This window comes from Cyrtonyx montezumae, unplaced genomic scaffold, assembly GCF_038088225.1.
Source record: "Cyrtonyx montezumae isolate F1298 unplaced genomic scaffold, pur_monq_1.0 scaffold_4, whole genome shotgun sequence".
Lineage (NCBI taxonomy): Eukaryota > Metazoa > Chordata > Aves > Galliformes > Odontophoridae > Cyrtonyx > Cyrtonyx montezumae.
The window spans coordinates 18731325-18748713 of NW_027072045.1; the positions used below are offsets into that span (position 1 = coordinate 18731325).

The following is a 17389-nucleotide window of genomic DNA, read 5'->3' on the forward strand; positions in this document are numbered from 1 at the left end:
TGGATTTAAGTTGGGAAGGCTGTTGCTGAGGCCATCTTTAGCCAAATAGTGTTAAAAGCAGCCTAGAGCCTTGTGAACATGTTCTCTGCGCCTTAGCAGCAGCAGGTCCTGCCAGTCTGTGCAGTACCCCTGGCCAGGGACATCTTTTCTGGCCAGAGGAAGCTGCTCTGAGAATTGCTGTGAGTAGTTCAACAGTGAGCCCAGCCTCCAGGAGTACCCACAGCAGAGCCTGGACAGGTACTGTGTCCATGTCCTTGGACTCCTGGAGCTGGGGCCTCTCTGAGCTCTGCTGCTAGCAGTAGCATTAGGCACTGGCCTCCCAGATGAGCTGTGGGTTCTGAACACCATCTTGCCTTGTCTCCATACTGTCTCCAGTGTCCAGGACCCCCTCTTTGTTCTGGTGTGCCCACATGGCTCCTCTGGAGTAAGACAAAAAGCAAAGCACTGGTTGTCCTGCAGCCTTGTTTTTGTGGGTTCTGATCAGAAGTGCCTTACTTGTGCATGCTGCAAGGCACTGCAGATAGTGCTTATGTTCTGGGAAGGATGCTGTGCCCTTTGCAGGAGTGCTGTGTCTTATGTGCTGCTGCCATGACTTGAAGGAAGGAAGCCCCTTTTCTCTTTGGGGCAGTGTTTGTGTCCCCTGTACTGCTGCTCCATAAATAAAGGTTTGCCCTTGTGTATAGGAAGAACCTGTGCAGGTGCTGGGGCAGAGATGGGAAATGCTTGGTGTGTGAAGATGCTGAGGGCAAAGCTCACAGTCTTCACATGGACCCTGCAGGACCATTTACGTTTCAGTGGGGTCCTCATTAAGATCCTGGAATCGTAGAATGGTTTGGGTTGGAAGGGGCCTTGAAGATCTGTCTTGTTCCAGCCCCATGCTATAGGCAGGGACACCTCCCTCTAGACCAGGATAGATTGCACTGCCCTCTCTGGCTGCTGTGTTACGTGACACAGCTGCGTTGTGTGTGGTTTGCATCCTTCTTGCCACCAGCCATGGGGAAGGCTCTTGCTCCGTTCTGTCCATGCAGGTGCACAGCATGCACACAGTCTGTCAGTGCTGCAGCTCTTGGCTTGATGCCCAAGAACAAAGGGTCACGGGTTTGCCGATGATAACCACTACGTTCTGTGTGTGTGGTATGTGCGTGTGTGTTGGTGTATCCTGTCTATGAGTCCACAGTTTCTGTGGCTTGTCTGCACTGCTGTCAGGTTTGGGGCGTGCCCCAGCAGTGCTTACTGTAGCCTTAGGGACTGCCTCTTGATTGCAATGCAAATGAATGAGGAGCTGCAGCCACAGAGAAGGTTCCTCCACCTCTGCTGCCAGCGAGTTCATGGCTGGGGCAGAGTCCTGGGTCCATCTGTGCCACATGACTTGGACCTCCCCCCACATTTATTTGCATAACCTCTGTACCTGCTGGTCAGGTTTAAAGCTGAACCGAGGCTTATGTAGCATACTTCAAAATCAGACTTTTAGTGGGAAGAGTAGAAACAGTTACAAGAGGTAAATAAATTATAACGTTCACTCGGATTATACTGCAGGTTTCATTCAGTAGTGCTACAGCATCTCTCAGCTAGGTTCCCCTGGCATAATGAAGTACAAAAACTTGGAACCCTGTGGGGTCCACGGTCTCCCTGCCTGACATAACTTTCTCCTCTGTAAGTTATGCAGCTCGAGATCCTCATGTGCACAGCTGGTGGGGCACAGTAGCAGGTAACAGCTCAAGTCCGTATCTTCTGTCCCTGCTAGCCAGAGAAGTCGCTTTCTCCCCTTCATTTCCCAGCTGTAGAGACAAAGTCCTGGGCAGTCCAGCTGCAGGGAGATCCAGGTGCCGGGTGGGTGAGTCCCAGCAGGAGGAAGCTGCTCACACACAAGCTGCACGCTGCTGCACTCTGCCTACAGCGTGGTGGTTTCTGTGTTTGTGATGCCGGCGTCCTTTGCCATTGCAGAGAAGACGCCCTGCTTCTGGAGCAGCTTCTCGGGGCTGTCATATTCCACAATCTTCCCTGCGTGCATCACCATCACCCTGGCAGGGGGCAGTGAGAACACCTGCTTAGTGCTGCCAGCACCAGCCCCACGCTGTGCAGTTCACCTCTCACTAAGTGCTCTCATCTCTGTGCCGGATGGCAAAACGTATTTGGTGTCAACAACCCCTCTGGGGTCTGCTGCTGTAGCAGGTCCCAAAAACATTACTCCCCTCAAAAGCATAACTAATTTGTGACCATTTTTCTCCTCCTCTGTTCTGCACTCCCAGAAGTTGTGCGTTACTCTCCTGGGCATTGCGACCCCACCCCCCCCCGCCCCTCTGGCTGCATCCTTGTGTCTCCTGCTGGCCACCTCTCCCCACCCCAGGAGCCCTGAGCCCCATTTGTGTGCCCAGTGGTACCTGTTGCTATCCATGATGGTGTGGAGGCGGTGGGCAATGGTCAGGACAGTGCAGTCAGCAAATGCGCTCCGGATTGTTGTCTGGATTAAGTGATCAGTTTCCAGATCCACAGCTGCTGTCGCTTCATCCAGGATGAGGATCTTGGCTTTGCGGAGAAGGGCCCGGGCCAGACACACAAGCTGTCTCTGCCCAACGCTGGGAGGAGGTGGGGCATGTGAGTTACCAGGTAAACAGAGGGTGCGTGTCTCAGCCCCCCACCCCACCACAACCCATTCCTAGTCCCAGGAGAAGGGCTGGGAGCAGGGCACGCTTCAGTTCCTTTGCTCACCTCAGGTTCTCCCCTCCCTCGCTCACGATGTGCTGCAGCCTCTCAGGAAGTTCTTGCACATATGTCTTAAGGTGAGCCAGCTCCAGGGCCTTCCACACCTCCTCATCAGGGTACTGGTCAAAGGGGTCCAGGTTCATCCGCAGGGTGCCGGTGAAGAGCACGGGGTCCTGCCAGGGACAGCACAGAGTGTTTATTCCCACTGTGTCCATTCAGCAGGGCTGCATACTTGCCCTGCTATCTGCCTCTGGGCAGGGAGGTGGTGCTGATTGAGGATGCTTTGGGTGCAATCCCTGCAGCACCCAGGGAGGTGCTAAGGGCCATGAGGTGCAGTGCTGTGCAGCAGTGGGGTGCAGGGAAGCCAGAGTCAGCTCACCTGGGGGATGATGGTGAGGTTCTGGCGCAGGTCGTGCAAGCCAATGGTCGCTATGTCCAACCCATCGATGATGATCTTTCCCCCAGCAGCCTCCAGCACGCGGAAGAGGCAGTTGGTGAGGGAGGATTTTCCAGCCCCAGTCCGGCCCACAACCCCAACCTGTGGAAGCACATGTTTAGTTCAGCTAACAGGGCTGAAAATAACAGAGTGGCTGCTCTCATCTTCACCTGGTGGGCCTTCTCCAGGCCAAAAAGAGCACAGACCCAATAGTAACACAGTGCAGTTAGGGAAAGGGTGCAGTGTGGGTGGAGAGGCCCTCACCTTCTCAGTACTCTCAATATTACAGGTGATCCCGTGAAGAACCAGTTCCAGTTCAGGTCGGTACCGAACTTTGTAATCCACAAACTGGATCTCACCTTTGCTGGGCCAGCCATGGGGTGGGCGCTTATCTGTTACCCATGGAGCCTGGGGGCACAGGAAGGTTAGGGGGCTGCACCAAGCTGTGCAGCAGGTGTTGGCCCACACCCTTCTCTCCTTACCTCTCTCTTGACCTTTGTGTACTCGTGCACCCGCTCCACAGCCACAATATTTGTCTCCAGCTCTGAAGACACCCGCACCAGCCAGTTCAGTGTCTGGGTCACCTGCATGGCAGAGCCAGAGTTCAGTGGGACCCAGGAACAACCATCTTCTGTTGAGAGCTCATCAGAAACATGCTCTTTCCCACGTCAGCAAGCATCCCTATTACACATGGATGCATATTCCCCTGGCTTCAATCCCCAGGTGATCTCTCTCTCCATCAGACACTCCAGCCAATCCCCTCTCCCCACACCACAGATGAATGTGCGGCAGCATCATGCAGCCAGCACAGAGCCACCAGCCCAAAAACCTAACAGAAGAAACTTTCACTGACTCACGTTGAGGGCAGAAGAGATGGAGAGTCCCACAAGGCCGCCCTCCAAAGTCTGTTTTGAAATCACAGCCAGAAGTGCAGAGAAGAAGACCACCAGGCTCCCAACAAACTCCAAGCGGATGGCCAGCCACCTGCACCAGGAGAGCATGGCCCAGCACAGGGTCAACCAGTGAGACCAGCATCCCACCAGTGCCGAGCTCAGCACCACACACCAGCACCAGGCAGTGCCCACATCACACTCTGCCTGGCCTGGAGCATCAGCATCGTTCCAGAACCCATCCTTGACAGCACAGCTCACTCTGCCCAGGCTTTGGATACTTTATAGGAGCTTTCAAAATCACACTAAAAGTCCTCCTTCCACTGATGGTGGCCCTATCCAAAAGCTCTTCCAGTTCCTACACAGACCCTCAAAGCATGTCCTGATTGAGCTGTAGGTGTTCTTGTTCATCACAGCGGATCAGACTAGATCACACTTAAGGGTCCCTTCCAACTCAAATCATTCTGTGATTCTATGATTACGAGAGGACTTCAGCATCTCCAGAACCTCCCCCAGGACCAGAAGTCTCTGGATGCGGAAAGCTGAGGCATAAAGAGCAAACTGACCTGTTTGAGATTATCCAGGAGTAAACACACTTCTGGTTGATGTCCATCGTCTTCTCATTTTGCTGCAGGAAGCGCTGTTGGTGTCCGTAGGCCCGGATGACAGAGAGGCCTGACACTGTCTCACCAAAGTGGGAGTAGATGGGAGACCTGGTGACAGAGTCCAGGCGCCGCAGCTGGCGTGATGTGGAGATGTAGAAGCGCTGAAATGAGGGGACAGCTTGGTTACCAACACAGGTCCCAACAGCCACAGTGACACTGCTCCAGGCAGGGCAAGAGCTATTCTCAGGCCCCAGCTACTCACCAGCACAAAGTAGTAGAAGATGCCCAAGGGAACAATAACAATAGCAAAGAATGGGGTGGCCAAGATGATCATGACCAGTGTGCTAATGATACCCATGAAACAGTTGAGCCAGCTACGGAAGGACATGGGGATAGTCTCATCTACTGTGAAGATGTCCTGCAGTGTAGAAAGAAGTAGGGAAAAGCAGTCAGTGACCCCAGAGAGAGGGTCCACATATACAGGATTCCTGTGCACCCATACTTTAACTCAAAGCAAAACCCTTGCAAAAATATTGTATCATACTGTATCAACGTAAAAGTCACACTTAGGACCACAGCTCCTAGCTTGGGAGCAGCTGAATTAACAGAGAAGCTTTCAATAATTAGATTTTACAAAGTAATTTACATTGACTGCATATTTTTGTTGTCCCTCTCATTGTCTCGGGGCAGCTCATTACCAGACATGAGCTCTAGGCTCCTGCCTCTCTCTGTAATCTACTCTGAACCCTCTTCAGTTTTTCTGCATCCCTCCTGGCCAGGTGGCCACAAAACAGGACTCAGCATCCAGCTGTGGCCTCCCTTGCACTGAGCAGATAAGTAATCTCCCGTAATTTGCTGGCCACTCTCTTTCTCCTACATACAGCCCAGAATGTGGTTAACCTTATGGTGAGCCACGCACTCACCACACCCTTCTATTTCACAGAACATGGCACCACTCAACACCCCCCAGACTTGCCAGAACACCTTCTCCACATGAGGGCTGTTCTCCTACCTTGGCAAACCTGTTCACAATGCGGCCAGTGGGAGTTGTGTCAAAAAAGCTCATGGGAACATGTAGGATGTTACTGAGAAGCTGCTCGTGCATGATCCGGGAGGCTTGCATGGCACCGTGAGAAGACAGGATGGTTGCAAGGAGCAGGAAGAGAGCTGCAAGGAGAGCACAGAGCAGTCAACCCCAGCTCACGTGTGACACTGGCCCCAGGTGGTCATGGGACACATGGAACAGTGAAGCTGTGCAGTGTCCTGCTATGACCTGCTGCACCCCACCTCCTCGCCGTGCCCCAGTAGCTGCATCCCACCAGCCTTATCCCTGCTGGACCACATCACTGAGTAAGCAGCACTCTGTGTCCCCACACTCACCCTGTGAAACCCCCAGCGCCCCAAAGACGCCGATCCGCAGGTCTCGCTGCTGCACGGGGTAGGTCTCATTCTGGTAACGCTCTGCATCGTCAGTCCAGGCACTGAGCCACAGGTTGGTCCCCACATAGGCAATGTACTGTCCCACGTAGCCCATGGTAACCCAGAAGGAAAAGCCCCAACCAACAGCACGCAGATACCGCAGGTACATGGAGAACTTCACCTGTGGAGCCATTCAGGCTGTCATCACTGCCCAGCAAATCACAGCCAGTGACACCCAGCACAACTTTGGACTTGCTGCCCTCAGTCCTCTCTCCACCACACTGCACTGTCAGGGACTTTGGCCACCAGTTCAATGAAGTGCTGTGTCAGTTCAGCATCTCCTGGCTGCAACAGGACCCCAGGAAGGTGGCACTGGGTTCTCTTGGCAAGAGTCAAGGTCAGTACAGTTCCCCTCTCTGCCTTCTTCTCCATCCTCCTCACCTTGCCAGTTTCCACAGCTTCCTTCTCAATCAGCTTCTGGCCTTTTATCTTCTCAACGGGCTCCTCCTGGGCCTTCTTCACGGAAGTGGTGCTCTGCATACTGATGCTGCAGGGAAGTGATGGGCAACATTAATCACAGGCTGCTGCTCTGGAGGTCCTGCTCAGGAGGTGCATCCCCACGTTGCGCTGGGACACTAGTGCTGGAGCCCTCTGGGATGAGTGTCCCTACATGGGCGGCTTTGAACAAGCTTTTTGGAAGACCACAAGGTCACAGCAAGGCAAGTAAAAGCAAAACATCAGATGTTCCTGACCCAGCATAACCAGGGTTAGAAGCAGGAAGGGAAGTTCCCAGCCCCTTCTCTGCAGGAACGTCCCCAGTGAAGTGCTCTGATCCTCCTACAGGGCAACGCAGGAAGCAGGGGAGAGGGTGGAGAGCTCTGGCTGAGTCCCTACCTGCGGCTGAATTCTCTGCGATGGATGCTGGCCTCTCGCTTCAGTGTCATGGTCACCACATCATCAGGTCCGTCCTCCACGCAAGGCTCCATACCTTCATCCCCCTGCTCTTCAACCCCACTTAAAGCAATATCTACAGACATGGAAATGACAGACAAATCAACAAATAGAGTCTGGGAGCTTTCAGAATCTCAAGACATGCACATGTCCCCTATGCCCAGCAGCATTCCCAGTACCTGCAGTAGTCTCATCTGTAGCATCTTCCTCCTGGCTGCCATATGAGTTCAGGAACTGGGCAAAGGCTCCCCTGTTTGCAAGCAGGGTGCTGTAGGAACCGTGTTCAGACACTGCTCCTGCGACCAGCACCACGATGTTATCAACCTGGGGCAGGAAACTGATGCTGTGCGTCACCAAGATCCGTGTCTGCAATAAAACGGCACTGTGGTTGGAGGGTGGTGAAATCAGAACACCCCTTGCACCCCAAGCCTTGGGCTGACCTCTGCTTGAGAACCTCTCTGCTTATCACCACCTGGCCATGGGGACACAGGGCACCCTTCCCTTCTCCACATCCCCCTACGACTCTCCTGCCTACCTGAATGTCACAGGATCCCTTCTCTGTCTCAAGCAAGTACCTTCCCAGGAGGATGGGCATCACAGTGCCAGAGACATTACTGTCTGGACATGTCCCAGGAAGGAGGGCACAAGGTGCTCACCTTCTTTTGCAGCAGCCCTTTAGGTCCCAGCACATGCTCAAAGAGGTGCTTGCCAACGTGCGCATCCACGGCAGACAGTGGGTCATCCAAGATGTAGATGTCCGCATCGTTGTACACTGCCCGGGCCAAGCTGACACGCTGCTTCTGGCCCCCGCTCAGGTTAATGCCCTGAATGGGAAGAAACCTCCATGAGCCCCAGGCTGCCACGGGGTGATGGTCCTTTCCTCTGCCACATGTATTCACCGCATGTTTGCTCATCCCCACTGCACAGTGCCCAGGGCTGATACCTTCTCTCCAATCTCTGTCTGGTCGCCCGCAGGTAGTAGTTCCAGGTCTGGAAGGAGGGCGCAGGCCTTGATGACCTTCTGATACCTGGCTTCATCCAGCTCTGACCCAAAAAGGATGTTGTCTTTCAGCGTGGCATTCTGGATCCAGGCCTGCTGGGGGACATAGGCCAAGGAGCCCTGGCAGAGGGATACAAGAACAGGGTCATCACCAGAGCATTGGTCCAAACATGATCACCTCCCGCCTCTCACAACCACTCTCATCCCTCACCAGGGGGCTGCATGGTCACCCAGTGCCTGCCCCACTGCCTGTTTGTGACAGCCCCTTGCACCAGCCAGCCCCTCTCACCTGGATATTGATGTGTCCTTTGATGTTCTCCATCTCCCCTAGCATGGCTGACACCAGTGAAGACTTCCCTGAGCCCACAGCCCCAACCACAGCCACCAGGCTCCCAGGTTTGATGTCTAAGGTGACGCTGCAAGACAGAAGAGTCAAGTGAGCAGCTCCTGCACAGGACCAACACAGAGTACAGCACAGCTGGGGGTTCACCTGGAGTGACACTGTAAAGAGGCCACTGCCTTACCCAACTAAAAGCTTAGAGGGAGAAGGACCCATCAGGCCCCACATGGCACACAGCACTTACTCTTTTATCACAGCGTTCCCGTCCTGCTCCCAGGCAAACGTGGCCTCTGAGAAACGCACAGCACTGCCTGTCAGCAAAGAGATGCACCTCAGGGCTGAGAAAGCACAGCCTTAGGATTGGACTGGGGATCCCAACCCAACCGGCCTGCACCACCCCCAAAACCTGCCATACAATCTTTCACCTGCACAGATCCACCTCTGAAATGCCCCATGGTGCCCAGTTCATTATGCTCTGCCTGCTGCTCAATGGGGCGACATCAAGTCGGCCTGCTACCCACAGGGCCTAACCCAGATTATTTTACCTACCTGGGATGAAGTCATGGTGGATAGCTGAAGAGTCCAGATCCTCTCCGCCCAGGTACCGCTCCAGCCTCTCCTTTGAGACGTTGGTCTGCCATGGCAAAAAGAGGATGGCATGGGGCATAGCTGGGTGGGCTTACAGGAGCACCCTAAACAGAGCGTCCCATATGCAGCCCCACCTCTGAGCCCTAAGCCTGCATCACACAGGCAAGGCTGAGCCCACCCCACTGCCAGCAGAGCCCTGTGCACTGATCCCTGAGCATCCAAGGCCCAGGGCCATGTCGCATCTGAGCCCTATGTGCTGGCTCAGACAGAGGTATCAGGCGATCCTCCTGAGGGCTGACCTGCACCATGGAAGAGAGAACCAAGGGCAGCATGGCCATGGGGAAGCGCAGCACATTGAAAAGGGAGATGGAGGTAAAGGCTTTCTGTGCATCCAGGACGTTGTTCTCATCCACCAGTACGTAGACAGCAAAGCTGGCCAAGGAAACCTGAGACAGAGAAAGCCACCATCAGTGTGGTTGTGTGCACCCCAGCTCATTTGCTTCCCCTTGCTTCCCATCCCCTTGGTCCCAGCCCAACCCCAGCTCTCAGGAAAGTGCAGCTCTCCTCAACCTGCTGGCACTCACCAGGAAGGGGGCACATGAGAACACGAAGATAGAGACTGACTGCAGATAAGAGAACTTCAGCAAGTTCTTCAGCTCACATGTCCGAATCTCATTGATTCGCTTCTCAAATGAGGGCTCCCAGGCAAAAAGCTTCAGGATCTGTGAGATAATCAGAGTGAGCCAGTGCTGGCCTCACCAGAACGTCCGCCTTTCAGGGAGTTCACACTCCACTGCTCACCTTGATTCCACTGAGGACTTCACCCATTATTTTCATGCGCTCATCCTTGTTCTTCATGTTCCTCACCTACAAACAGAAGAGCCAGAGGTCATGACTACACCTCAACCAGACATCTCACCCTTGGGAATACACTTGGGCTGCTCTAGGAAAAGGAAGGGGGGGCTCCAGAATCCAGAGAAGACATCCTGTGAGTCTGGATGACTACCCCAGCCCAAGTCAGATGAACTGCCCAGTCTGGGAAAGATCTGCAGCATAACAAGGAATGCTTGGGGAGCAGGGAGAACAACAACAAAGAGAACCTTCCTCCCACCACTGACCTGTATGCCTTTGGACTTGTTGACCAGGAATCCATTTATGGGGATGAGCAGCACCATGACTGCAATGCCAGCCAGGACAGAGGGGCCCAGCTCTGCCCAGAGGAAGACAATAGACAGGATAATTTGCAGAGGTGCCGACCAGAGCTGGTGAATAAAGTTGGCCATGTCCATGAATCTTTGGGCATCAGCTGACATCAGATTCACAGTCTCCCCCACTGTAGACTCTTTGCGAGTGGCACTGGACATGGTGAGCGCCTGGAGAGAGAAATCATGGTCAATGCAAACCTTGCAGGAGCAGAGTTGGAAACCAGCAGACCAGGCTGAAAGTCCTCCTCAGATCCTGGTAGCTATCAAATGTGCCATTTGCCCCAGGCCGATGGGCAAGAGATGCTGGGATTCCCAGCCCAGCTGGGAGAAAGCCAGCTGGGGGTGGTGACAGAGCCATACCAACCTTCTTGTAGATAGCAGCAATGAGACTGGCACGCACATTAATGCCAAGCTGGAAGCACAAGTTGAAGTACTGCTGCAGGCAGAGGGACTGGAGCAACGCAGTCAGGAAGAGCAGGATGCTGTACAGGTACCCCTGCCAGGCAAAGGCCTCCGTGTCTGACACAAAGGTGATCAGCAGCCTGGGGGCAGAGAGGTCGTGAGCCACCCACCAAAGAGTCAGACCCACCAGGATGCTCCAAACCAACACAAGCAGTTGGGTGCTGAGCATACAGGGAGGTGGTGGGGCTGGGGGCAAGGCCAGGATGGGGCAGGTAAGTGTGACTCACTTCAGCAGCTGCGGGCTGACAAACACAAGTCCATCGTGCACCAATTTGAAAGCCACTGCCAGCACGAGGTTTGGCAAGAAGGCCTTAAAGAGGGTTTTCATCAGCCACTTCTTGGGGTAATCCTTGTGAGAGGAGTCTCCTTTACTTCCCTTCTTTTTCTTTTTCTTTGGCTGCTTCTCCTCCTAGAAGGAAGTCCACACAGAAATAAATGAGAGGGTCCTAAGCCTTTTAGCAACTGGAAGGATGCTTCCAGGGCAGCTACATAACCTTCAGACCAGGTGTCCTGAATGAAGAACCAGCTTTAACTCCTGTCACATTATCTATCTATATGTATTATGGATAAATTATAGAAAGATTCCTTCTCAGAAAGAGTGGTGATGCATTGGCACAGGCTGCCCAGGGAGGTGGTGGAGTCACAATCGCTAGAGGTGTTCAAGAAGTGTGGAGACATGGCACTAAGGGACGTGGCTAGTGGGCATGGTGAGGATGGGCTGCTGGTTGGACTGGATGATCTTAGAGGTCTCTTCCAACCTTAATGATTCTGTGATCTTCTCATTCAGAGTGATTTTCACTCAGACCTGGGAGATATATGGGGCAGGGAAACACAGAGACAAGGGAGCTGCTTGTACTGCAGCCTTGAGGGTGGTTCCCGTCCTTCTGCAGGGCATGGAGAACATCTCAGTGTCAATATCTCAGAGCAATAGGGATCTGCTGAGGATGGGAAAGACCTTGCCATGGGTTTCCTCATCCTTGCCCATGGCCCTGAAGAATCAAAGTCATGAAACTCAGCACTGGGGGCTGCGGGGAGATGAGGTGACCCTACTCAACAAGCCTGGGCTTGGATCTCTGTGTCTCATGCAATGCCACATGTGGGTAGGGATTTACCAGCACCAGGATGTCCTGGCTCTGGGCCTTGCTCATCCCATTCATATGCTCTGTGTCACATTCCCGACGTCTTTTCTTGCGTTTCCGTTTCTCCAGTTCTGCTTGGGCCTTCCTCAATGCAGTTTTCATGTTCTTCTCAAAAGTGGCATGTATCGACTGTGTCCTGTCTTTATCTCTCAATTCCCAGACATCTTCTACTTCCAAGGGCTTCCGATGGCCCTTGTAAACAATCCTGTGGGGCAGAGAGATCTCCCCTTAGCATGTCTCCAACACTGTGTCTGCAGGAGGGTCCTTACTGCACATGGAGAGCTTTCAGAGTCTGGTACTGACACAGGGAAAGCTACAAACCCACCTCCCTGCAGCTCAGGCCCTGATTTGTGTTCGCAGCCTGGTGTGGCTGAAGTTTCCATGCAATTTCCATGCCAAATAGCAGAGCCATGACTAATCACTGCTACCTGCAGGCTGGGCCTGATGCCCAGGGTACCAGCGCACAGCAAGGTGGGAATTGTTCGAGTTCAGGCTGTACAGACTGCACCATAGTGCTCCTCCTGGCCAGCTCTTGGATAGGGCCCTGGGCAACCAGCTCATGGCAGGGAGTTGGAACTGAGTGGGCTTTATGGTCCCTTCCTACCCAACCATTCTGTGATTCTATGCTATGATTCTATAGCTCATAGCAGCCTGTGCAGCTCAGCGCTGAGGCCTCCCTGCATTTTGCCACCTAGACCTCCCTGTAGCCCTGCTCACCTGCTGTACCACTCAAAGGTGATGGAGCTCAAGATGGAGGCTGTTACTTCTGGGTTCTAGAGTGCAAAGGAAAGAGAAGTGAGTACTGAAGCATTGCAGATGCTGAGATGGTGTTGACCAACACCAGGCTGCAGCCTCCAGCTCTCCTTGTGCCCCTTGCTGACACCTTCCCAGTGCTCTCACCCATCCCTGCATACCCTTCGTACCTTCTTTGCAATTTCCTTTGCTTCTGGGGAGATATCTGAGAAGCCCGAGACAAGAAAGAGCAGCAGCTGGAGCCCATAGGAGATGAAGAAGAGGACAAACCGTGGTACATCCGAGATGGGGTCCTGCGGAAATGTGGAGCCCAGGGTGACTGCTGGGACTTGTCTCAAGGCCACCTAGCCCTCAGGGCAGCATCCAAGTAAGGCCAGGACCAACAGGGCAGTTGCAGAGCTCTGTATCCTGACCCAGCTTCCCTTCACCAACCCTCTTTCCTTCCCCCTGCCCTCCTCCCAGAAGTCCATAAGGGGAGAAATTAGCTCTGGTGTGCTCATGCTTCCTCAAAGGGAGAGGGTAAATTTAAAGAGCTATTCCTCTTCTAGTTCCCAAGGTCCCTTAAGGCAGCTGGGACCTCAGTGATACCACTGAGAGCTCGTCAAGGGGTGAGGTTCATACGTGACTCAATGATCCTTATGGGTCCATTTCAACTCGGGGTATTCTATGATTCCATTACTTTCTTTGGGGACAGAACAATGTCCCAATGTGGAGAAACACAGCTTCCTGCCAAACCCAACCTGCAGCGCTCTCCGGACAAGGGACTGGAACGGCAGGATCCCACTGAGCAACGACAGGATCCAGAAGCAGAACAGTACCACCGAGTCTCTGCACAAGCAGAAGCGCCGCGCATCGTGGATCAGCAGGACCAGGAGCTGGGAGAAAGAACATCACTGAGGTTCAGGCAGGGCAGCAGGACCAGCTCGGCCCTTCAAACATGCCTCAAACACATCCCCAGGCACTGGCACACATGGTCCTTGCCTACAGGAACTTCAGAGTTCGTTGCACAGGGCAAAGGTTTATTTCACAGAGACATCAGATCAAAATGCTCATGGGAAAAACAAAGCCAGAAGGCATCCCAGCACTATGCTTCAGCTGTTCTCACCCCAGGTTCTTGGCCATGCTGTGAGGAGTGGGCACAAAGCAACACCCTGGCTCCTGAACATTGTCTCCAAGCCTGGCATTACACAAGTCAGAGACCCGTGGTTAACAATTCTCCTAAACTTTGCATATGACTCCAAGTGATAAAATAGTAATAATTAGTGAATCATTATGTTTGCTCCTCAGTGTAACTCCTAAGTTTTATGGGTTGATTAAGACTGTTAGATTGGCCAATAACTTCTACAAGATATCCACTACTCTTGTGCACATGTTCCACTGCATACATAGCCACTGTGCCCCTAGGATTCTCGAGGACCAATCTTACAAATCTTCACCCACGAATTCCATCATTAATCACAGATCTCCTCTGCCTCAGAATTCTATGGCACCTCTTAACTCCTCCCGCAGAATTCCCACAGATACTTAGAGCTGTTCTGCCCCCATCTCCCAGGCTGCTCTCCTACAGATGCAGCCTCCCCCCAGTCCCTGTGCTATGGAAGCTTTCTGCAGCTCAGCCTTGCCATCTCACACCTTGACACTTGGCACATTGTCCCGCTGACCCTTACCCAGGTGACGATGTACAGGCTGGGGTTGGTGTACAGGACAGCTGGCAGAGGGTCCTGCCCCGTGCCCTCTACAATTGTCAAGACCAACTCTGACACAGCTGTCAGCAACAGCAGCGTAGCCAGCACCTGTGTGGAGAGGGGGACAGTTGTGAGGAAAAAACTAGCCCATGGTGTGCACTAGAAACCACCAGGAGACAACGTGATTGGAGATAAAAGCACAAAGCCCTGTACATCATCGCAACATGAGCACACAATATCGGAGACAATAATGCACACCAAAGACTTCCCTCCCAGAGCATCCCAGCCCTATGGTGCCCTCTGCCCCAGTTATGTGTCATCACGGTCCTCCTTCTGGGTTTTCCATCACAGTGCTCCTTCTCTCCTACACTTCTCATCTGTTTATTCTTCACCCAGCTCCAACTCAGAGGTTTCCTACTCACCACCACTCATCTCAGGCTGCTCCTGCTTCCCTCTGTTCCCCCTCAGCCCCACTCTACCTGTTTGATGATGTAGAGTTTGGTCAGAGATGATCTCTTTGATTTGGATTTGCACATGGGCCAGAGCTGCCACGGAGCCAAAACCCAGAGGAAGCCGAGAGGGACCCAGACCAGCACTGTCTGCTGGAAGCACACCGGCAGGTCGGCATCTGGGCGAGCGAGGAACGAGTCATTCTGGGGACAAGGACAGAGAGTCAGGTTGTAGAACTACAGAATCATAGAATATCCTGAGCTGCAAGGGATCCATAAGGATCATTGAGTGCAACCCCTGGCTCCACAAAGGACCACCCAGCAATCAGACCGTATGTCTGAGAGCATTGTCCAGGCGCTTTCTGAACTCCACTCCGGCAGCTCAGGGCTGTGTCCGCTGCCTGGCAAGCTTGTCCCATGCTTACCACCCTCTGGTGAAGAACCTTTTCTCAGCATCCAACCTGACCCTCCCCTGAAGTCACTCAGGATCGCTCGGCACTCACCTGGCTCATAGCACCAGCACAGTTACTATCCCCCTGTTTCCACCCTACTCAGCACTCACCATCCCAACTTACTGCTCACCAAGCATCCTACCCCAGTGGGACCAACACAGCCACTCACCCAGAAGATGGAGCCACAGAACTCCTCCAGGGCTGCTGACATGGCTGGGGCAGGCAGAGCCAGCAGCTCTTTCTCTCGTTCTGCTCAACTGTGGGAGTCCTGGGTGGATACTTGGGATAAAAGTCCCTACACACCCTTGGCTGGTGTTGGGATCAAACCTGATGGCATACAGTTAATGGTTAACTTGGTGGGGTTGTGCAACTCTGAAGCCAAAGCAGTGACCAAAAGGGCTTTGGAGAACCACATGGGTTCCAGGGAAGGGAATAGAGGGGTCTCAAAGATGGAAGGGAAACTGCTGTCACAGACTCACTGCACCATACAGCTATTGCTTGAAAATCACAGCCTTCATCACCAAGATATGTGTACATTCCCACAAAAGAACTGTGTTGGTGCAGCACATCTTTCCTCAGCCGTGACCACTCCAGCAACCCCAAGTAGCTGTGTGACAGCCAGAGAGCCACGCTTGGAAGGAGTCTGACCCTAAACCATCATCCTGCTACTTTGGGAGGTGGGGGCTGGAGGGGATGGGGCTATTCTAAAACTAACAGAATTTGCTTTGTCACACAGGATTTCAAGGAGCATTAGGTAAAAGGAGAGGGTTCACAGACCAGAACTCTGCTGTTTCATTGTTCAGTGTTTGAAGCTCAGGAGTCAAGGGTGACACAATGAGTAATTGCTCAGGAACAAGCTCTTTGTCATCAATAGCACAGGAAGGTCCAACGTCTAATCTGCTGGTTAATTATTATTGCCTTGTCTGATTAAATCCTCTTCTTTTTCTGGTAAACAAAGCTGTCCCCATTGCTAGGTCCTCCAGCCAGCACCAATACACTGCTGAGGAGAGCAGTAATCTGATGCGTTAAGCAAAAAATCACTGAATGGAGCAGCCACTCCCTCGGGTTCTTCTCGGTCCAGAGTGCTGATGTAATTGTGAGGGAGCTACAAACACATTCCTGTCCTCACCTTGTGGTCCACACCATGGTCTTTGCATTTGCCTCAGTGATGTATTCAATAGGAAGCCTCTGTCCCCTCGCTCATCTTGCTTTTCACTGCATGCCATGGAGCCCATCATCTCTCAGCCTTCGGTCTCTCATTCAGAGCTGAACAGCTTTCCTCGGCCCAAACAAGCACATCCATTCTTCCTCTACCCTCAGGCTTGGGACACACTCATCCTCCTGAAAACCCCTGAAGTCACTTTAGTATCCTTCAGCTCCTTCCATTACAATATCCAGAAAATATTCACTGGGACCAAGCTAACTGAAGTGCCCCTCATGCCTCCACAGGCTCTGGCTCAGGACAGAAGACTTCTGCAAGACAGTGTACAAATTAGTCCAGACCTCCTCACTTCTGAGATGCTTGTTTCTCTGCTTTCTTATGGCGCAATCCCCTTTGAGTTCAAAAGCTTTTTTAAAACAACCCAAAATTTATTAAACAAAAGAAACAAACTACACACGATAGTGAAGGGGAAGGGCTGCGTCAGCATAATATTCACATTCATTGAGTTACAGATTTCTTAATCTATCACCGTGACTCATGAAATCTTACAACACAAGCCATGAACAGTAAGTGACATCATTTCTACCAAGTCTGAATCTGTAGCCCAGGTTGGCTCACAACTAGCTCACCTCAGTTGGGAAGAAGCTTCTTGCCATATGGGCTCATCATCTTTACACGTCAACAGCTTTGAAGTGCTACTCTTTACCTAGGAGATGCTGAGTTTCTAATCCCCAGCTATCCTACTGACCAGCAGACCTTGTCTTCCAGCTGTGGTTGTTTCCCTTCCTGGTATTTTGGATGTAATTATTTTCTCTTTTGATGCGGCAGAGGGGGTGATTAATTCAGTGTTCCCTTGTCTGACTCTTACCTCTCTTCTGTTGCCCTCACGCTTGGCCCTCCTGACACGTGATTAGGGTTTGAGTTCTTAACTGAGCCCTTATTTGCTATTACTTTGCTCTCAGGAAGTGTTTCTATCTCCTGTACACATTGCGTCACCTTACACAGATGAGCTAAAGTGGACTTTTCCATTTGCAGTATGTATCTAGAACTGATGCCAAAGCATACTGTACCAAACCATTCAAAACTGAGCACCCAGTACCACCTGTAAATTAAAACCAGATCAAACAACACAAAACAGTAAGAACAGAGG

The 17389-nt window shown here is 52.5% G+C and overlaps 1 protein-coding gene across 1 annotated transcript; it reads right to left on the reverse strand.

Annotated features, from left to right (window-relative positions):
- Positions 1-1346: 1346 nt before the first annotated feature.
- On the reverse strand, positions 1347-15365 carry ABCC2 (ATP binding cassette subfamily C member 2). The gene is made up of 32 exons (XM_065746540.1): positions 15247-15365; positions 14656-14829; positions 14159-14284; positions 13232-13366; positions 12662-12784; positions 12456-12511; positions 11712-11943; positions 10827-11008; positions 10502-10679; positions 10051-10305; positions 9734-9799; positions 9517-9654; positions 9232-9378; positions 8894-8978; positions 8589-8655; positions 8294-8420; positions 7948-8124; positions 7661-7828; positions 7184-7370; positions 6948-7080; positions 6495-6600; positions 6015-6234; positions 5647-5801; positions 4897-5052; positions 4596-4795; positions 3997-4123; positions 3622-3723; positions 3404-3547; positions 3083-3241; positions 2710-2876; positions 2382-2576; positions 1347-2021 (listed from the first exon to the last, which is right to left on the reverse strand). Exons 1-32 carry the CDS (start codon positions 15286-15288, stop codon positions 1892-1894), a joined length of 4659 nt encoding a protein of 1552 aa, XP_065602612.1. The 5' UTR covers positions 15289-15365; the 3' UTR covers positions 1347-1891.
- Positions 15366-17389: the final 2024 nt, after the last annotated feature.